The sequence below is a fragment of the Heloderma suspectum genome, chromosome 13 (assembly GCF_057233095.1).
Source record: "Heloderma suspectum isolate Gila_16-S chromosome 13, 16-S_ref, whole genome shotgun sequence".
In the NCBI taxonomy this organism is placed as follows: domain Eukaryota; kingdom Metazoa; phylum Chordata; class Lepidosauria; order Squamata; family Helodermatidae; genus Heloderma; species Heloderma suspectum.
Genome location: NC_139470.1, coordinates 27,251,005 through 27,257,500, shown reverse-complemented (window position 1 = coordinate 27,257,500; position 6,496 = coordinate 27,251,005). Strand labels below are relative to the sequence as shown.

Genomic DNA, 6,496 nt, shown 5'->3' with positions numbered 1-6,496 from the left:
TCTGCCCAGGACGGGGGCTTCACTGCCCCCACCTGAAGAAGGGAAGGCGAGGGGAGTGGAGGGGAGGCGATGCGAGTGCCCAGGAAGGTGGGTGCGCTGCTGCCGCCGCCTGAGAAGGGGGCTTTGTCACACACCCCCTCTGCGGTCAGGGGAGGGGCTGCACTGCTGCTGCCATGCCACCTGTGTGTGGGGGCTTCGCTGCTGCTAAGGGCCCCGCTCACAGCGGCTGCTGACAGCCCTCTGGTTCCTATGGTAACAGCGGCCTAGTCATGCGGCACGTTTCTGAAGTGTTTTGGAATTAAAGGCACCGGCTCTGTGCCCTCCTCACCCCAGACATAAAAACAGTCTCCCGGGATGCCACTTCTGTCTGCCTCTACTTCCCAAACCCATCACAAACATGCCTGCAAGACTAGGCCTCTGTTACCATAGGAACCAGAGTGAGACAGTGGTACCCAGTCCCCTCTGAACTTCTCTTGCCTCATGTCAAGGCTGGTGAGGCGGAACTGGCTGCTCTGGGGCTCTCCTCTTCGTGCAGCGGTTTACAGACTGGGAAGCCTGCATTTGCTCAGAGGTTTGCGGGGGTTTCTGAAGGAGAGATGAGTAACGACGAGCAAATGTACTTGGAAGGACAGCTTTCCTACCAGCACCGATCCTCCCTAGAGATGGAAAACATTTCCCTATCCAAAGCTTGTCTTGGATTAGTTCTGAAATCATCTGAGATCTTATGCACACACATAAATTGGGGACTGCAGGTCATTTTGCCAAAGCAGTCTGAGGGCTTGGATGGCCAGCCCAAGATACTTTGCTGCCAGAGGCAAAGGACAAGATGGCGGCCCCCTCCATTCTGCATACAGAAGTTGACTGGGCTGGCAATTGAATCTTGCTTTAACACTGGCAACAGGATTGCATCGTCCACCACACCTGAGGGCAGCATTAGGGCAGCATTTCCCCTTACCCTGGGACCCTCCAGATGTGTTGGACTACAACTCCTAGCATTCCCCAGCCAGCATGGGAAGGCTGGTTTAGGGGGTGCAGGATAGTCTCTGCGGCACAGACAGCTCTGTCCTCCAAGAGAGGGGAATGCCCTAGGGGGCTTAGGAGGGAACTGCTTGGGGGCCTACAATTGCAGCTTCCCATGATCCTTGCTTCACTCTGCCTAATGGTAGGGCTGGCCCTGTGGCTTGGAAAGATTACCTACCCATCTCCACCATCTTCCTCCATCCTCTGAAGCCAACCCTTGCCAGCTACCAACCCTTTTCCTTCTCTTTATGGGAAGAACTGCAACAGCCCTTGGGAGAACTCCAGCTCTTGGGGTCCCTTGTGCCCCATGGCACTGTTACCCAGCATGTTAGGGGCCAAGGCAACAGGGAGGGAGGGAGGGAGGAAGGAAGGAAGGAAGGAAGGAAGGAAGGAAGGAAGGAAGGAAAAAAACCTTTTGCCACCCGCCTCTGCTGCTGCTCTAGCCACAGCCGCTTGAAGGTAAGGAAAGAGCGGTGTGAGTTTTTAGGCTGGTATGGATAGGGGATGGTTATGGAGACAGATGGGGGAAAGCTAGGAAGCCTTCTCCAGCTTGGATATTGATCCAGGCTTGACAGTGTTTCTGAGCTTGGCTTGGGAGAACGTAGCTGGCATCTCTAACCTTCCCAGGTGGTGGGTGACCACAAAGGACTGTAGTGCTTGGGTTCCAGATCATGCACTCAGTTTACGTAGGCCAACGGTGCGACCAAGTCGGCCTGCACAAGGCCCTCAATGAACTGACTCTGTGCCCCGTAACATGACCCAGAATCCTCTGCAATGCATGTGGGATCCGTGGCAAATGCACAGAGCTTCCTTAGGAACCTAGGAAGCTGCCTTGTACTGAGTCGGACCCTTGGCCTATCTAGCTCAGTACTGGCAGCGCTGCCTGGCAGCAGCCTTCTGGGGTTTCAGGCAGGAGTTTGCCCGGCCCTACCTGGAGATGCTGGGGATTGAATCTGGGGCCTTCTGCACACGGAGCATATGAGCTACAGCCCCTCCTCTGCCAGACAGGTCTATGTGGGACGGTTTCCCTAGAGGTGGAGAATGTGAAAACCAGTGGCTTGATGGAAAACCAGACTTGAAAGAAAGTGATCCTAGTTGCTTTCACATATGTGTACCGTGCTGTGAACCCAGCCCATTCCACTTCTGGAAGGAGAAAGCGAACGTTCTGCAGTGTGGTGGCCAACTTTGGTGAATTCGTAGCCCGTTCATTTCTGGGAGGTCTTGTTTAGGTGGGTGGCAGTTCATAAGATTTTATGAGGAGCAATTTCGATGTTTTCTAAAGTGTGTGTTGACATATATGGATGCATTTCTTTTTAATTTGGCAAAGGATGTTCACGAACAAACATTTAGGTGCTAAGGAAGGTGGACTAATTCCCCCTTTGCCAATGCTTCATGCCCATTGGGTTTTCTAGTGCTTTGGCTTCCCATCAGCACATCACAGCACGTAGGCGTCTCTGCCTTGTGCTCCCCTCGAGGTGTGTTTGTCCTCCACCCCTTCTGCTCTTCCCTTCACGGCCCCACGCTTTGTTTCAGGTATGCCCTCCACCAGCATCTCATGCTAAATACTCTTGCAACTCCTGTCTCTTGAATTAACTATTTCTATTTCCCCCCGCTCCAGCTACAGAACAATTGTCAGACCAACATACAAGCAGGCGTACAAAACCATCACAGCTCTGGAGTGGAAATGTTGCCCGGGACATACAGGGGCAAACTGCGAGGCAGGTATGGGGCAGCAGATGGGGGCAGGCACATTGGGAGGGGTCAGGACACTTGCTGTGAACACCACAAAGTGTGCATGTATAGGGTAGAAAGAGCAGAGCAGCTGTATTTTGCTGGTTTGTTGGGGGAAAGGGCCTTCTGAAGACTGGAAATGTGGTGTTTCGTATAAACATGTTGATGCGTATTCCTTACATCACACACGGGAATAATGTGGTGTTCTCATTTATGTGGCATTTATATGTTTCGTTGTGCTTTGTGGAGATGCATAAGCAAATAGAATCATAGAATAGTAGGGTTGGAAGGGGCCTATGAGACAATCGAGTCCAAATAGTAGATCCCTACCCCGAGGAGATTACAGTCTAACAGTGGGCAGAGGAAAGGGAAGGATGGGTGAGGCGAGGTGAGGCTATCTGGTGCCACCTAGTGCCTCACTTTGCTAAGCAATTTGCCACAAGCCCTTGTCAGATCTGTGCAAGAAAATCTCTGCTTTTATTTCAATGGAAAAAGCAAGTTTTCTGGCTGTTTTAGATAGCTGTGTGGGTAGTGCTTAATGCAACCTGAGAATATACAGCATTAAGCATAAACTTCCAGTGGTTAGGAGCATTAGTTTCCTTGTATAGCTCCTTGGCGCTGCAGTTTACTTCAGTGCAGAAGTAAACATAGCTTGGCTTAGCATTTAAAGGTGAAGACAGACATGATGTAAAAAGAGAGCTCACACACCGTTTATATTACATTTGTCTTCACCCTTAAAAATCTATTTGTGTGATGTGATGGGAGCAGAATGAGGAGATGCCGGGAGACTAATGTTTCATATCCAACTGGTGTCTAGGTCCCAGATTCCGAATGGCGACATTTTCTGTGGCAGGGGAAGTTCAATGTCCATTTTGTTTGGGTTGAAGGAAGCAATGACTCAGGACGTGACCTGGAATGATGTATCCCATCCCTTCCCATGCCCTGTCCTCAAAGCCAGGAAGGATGTGAGATTGTGCCTAGGAGTCCCAGATGCTGAGGCGTTCAGGCCGGATGGGCACTGGGTGAGCAAGGGTCTCCTGGCAATAGTGGAAGAAGGAATGGGAGATATCGGAGCAAAAACTGAGCAGAGGAGAAACCCAAAGCTTGAATGCTCCATTTGTAAAAATAAAAACAGATGTTGCACCCTGTGCCTCAGAGACATTTACCCTGTGCCCAGACGTGTGTGTTGGCTATGTGAGATTCCTTGGTGGCTGGGGTTCAAAAGCACTCAGTCCTTTAATGGAGCCAGTGAACACATGTGCCAGGACTAAGCGGTGATGCATGTGGTATGAGGCTCAGTGCTGTCTCGCTCCAGGTTTCTGAGGGCCCTTGGACAAGGCATCCTGAATTGGCCCCCTCCCTCTGTGAGCCTCCCTTCTCACCACCATTGTCACCAGCTGCTCTTGCTCCCCCCGCCCCCGCTTCCTCATCATTGCTCCCAGTTGCTTGCTTGACAGGCAGAGAGCCAGGGAGCAAGGAGGCGGCAGCATCTCCTGCTCTTCCTTCTCACCACCAACGTTTCCTGGGCCAGAGCAAGAGGCAGAGGAACAAGCAGGTTGCAAAGGGGAAGGGGAAGAGCAACTCCAGGGGGCTGTTGTCAGTGGGCCCCTGCAGGAGTGTGGGCCCAGCCATGCCTGCCTTTGACACCAGCCCTGATGAGGCCTATAGAATCCTAAGTTGTAAAGTTGTAGAAAGGGATTTGGGCTACATAGTTCCACTTACTGTTTTTTAAAGAGCAAGTTTCTAGCCCTCAAGGTTGTGAATATGTGCTTGGAAGTTCATGGGCCATGCCTGCTGAAATCTCAAGAGCCAGAAAAGTGGCTGAACAGGGGCCAAACCACAGGTGATGTTAACTGCATCCTGGGAAGTTGCGTGTCTCTTTTATGAACCCATTGGTGTGTGTGTGTGTGTATGTGTATGTGTGTAATTGGAACTGTGATGTAGGGAAAGAGGGTTACCCATTGGTGGCAATGGCAGCTTCCCTCCTGAGCCAAATAGCAGCTGAAGGAGGCCGGGGTGGTGGTGGGGGGGGGGGGGGCAGGATTTTGTTGTGACTGGAGTGGGAGAAAAGAGTTTACCCTTTTGGTCCTGATCGGGCCCTCTGCTGTGGCCATTCAGAGTTCTTTTTTTAAAAAGAGGTGCCAAACTTCCAGTGATGTCACCCGCAGTTTGGTCCTAAGATTTCCAGTAGGCCTTGAGCATTCTGCAAAGCTGCTTTCCCCTCCTAGCCCTAGCAGAAGGAAAATAGTAAACATGGCTAGGGATGTCAAAGGGTTTTGCTCGGTCCACATTTTGAAGCCAATTGATTTTCACATCCGGGACTAATCTGCAGATTGGAAAGGAGTTATCTGTAGTTTTTTGCTCTTCTCTGAATTTTGCCAAGCAGATTCTTGGCTAAAAAAAGTACCAAAATGTATATTTTAAGATAAAATAGTGTAGAAATGTGTACTTTGAGCGAAAATACATTTTAAAATGAGTATTTTGTGAGAACAAATGTGCAAACATATGTATTTCAAATATGAACGTTTATATAGAGTAAAAAAATTCCAGATTAGTGCAGAAACAAGACGGGGCAGACTTATGAATGACCACATGTAAAACTGACATGAGCTGGAAACAGACTGATCTGTCCAGCCGTGAACATGACAGGATAAATGATGTAAAATGCAAGCAAATGCATTTCGTTTGCATAATTTTTAAAAATGGTAGAATCTGGGTAGCGTTGGCACCAGATTTTTGTTTGTTTAATGCATGAATGGAGTACCCACAGCTCTGCTTAAGTCCTGCCTGCTCTTTGCATTCCATCGATACCTGGTGTTGCCTTTTCAGAATGGAATAGCATGGCTGGCAAGTGTCACGCACTGGGGTGGGGTGGAACCAGGGGTGTTGCTAGGCTTGGATCAATGGGGTCCTGGTGCCGAATCTTTTCCCCACACATCCCTGAGTCTCCACTGCTGCCAATGGAAAGGTTTTTTCTCAGCCTGATCGTCATGCAGGGGGCAGTTTCCAAGGAGGATTACAGCCAGGGAGGAAAGGGTTAATACACCCTTTCCCACAGACTGCAACCCACTCACCCCCTTCAAATCTTCCCTTGCACGTTGTGAAGGTTTGAGGCCTACAGAGGCGAAAAGAAAAATGGTCAGGCTTAGAGGCTTGGAGTTTTCTGCTGGGAGGGAGTAAGCCTGAGAGGAGTGATTTCATTTCCCCAGTTGAGTGTCAGTTTCATTTCTCCACTTAAGTTTCATTTCTTCAGGTTTGAAGCAGTGCTTTCAGTTTTGAGGGAGGAGGGTATATAAAGAGAGTGAGAGAGCCAGTGAGAGCAGAGGCAGCCAGGGTCTGAAGAGTGAGCAGGAAGCAGCAGCATAGAGGAGTCTAAGGACAGCTAGAGTAAAGGAACTTGCATTTTGCAACTTTTATTTTTTTAAGGCCCTTTGTATCACTCAGCTCTATTGTGTTAACACCTTTAGTTGTGACTGCTTGTTTTAATTTACTAGTAAACCTGTGCCTAGAGTGTCAGTCACCTCACGTCTACAGCCTAAACCCCTTGTTACTGGGAAGGGGAAGTTTAAAAGAAGGAAGGTGGGACTCTTAAGGAGGCAAGAGATCCTAAAGGAGTTGCTCAGGTGGCCCAGATCATAAGGAGAACCCTGACACATGTCAGTTAAGCTTTTTCTGTTTTTTAAAAAAACTTTTTCCATTGGTTTGGGATGATCTGGATCAGGATCCAAATTAATCGAAGAACTTA

At 49.5% G+C, this 6,496-nt stretch overlaps 1 protein-coding gene across 3 annotated transcripts in view; it reads left to right on the top strand.

The window, feature by feature from the left end:
• EMID1 (EMI domain containing 1) overlaps positions 1 to 6,496 on the top strand; it is a 115,199-nt gene that overhangs the window by 28,987 nt on the left and 79,716 nt on the right. For all 3 annotated transcript variants that reach the window (XM_084819425.1, XM_084819423.1, XM_084819424.1), the window contains exon 3: positions 2,639 to 2,742. In XM_084819425.1, the coding sequence (XP_084675551.1) occupies positions 2,639 to 2,742 (104 nt within the window). The remainder of the gene's footprint in view (positions 1 to 2,638; positions 2,743 to 6,496) is intronic.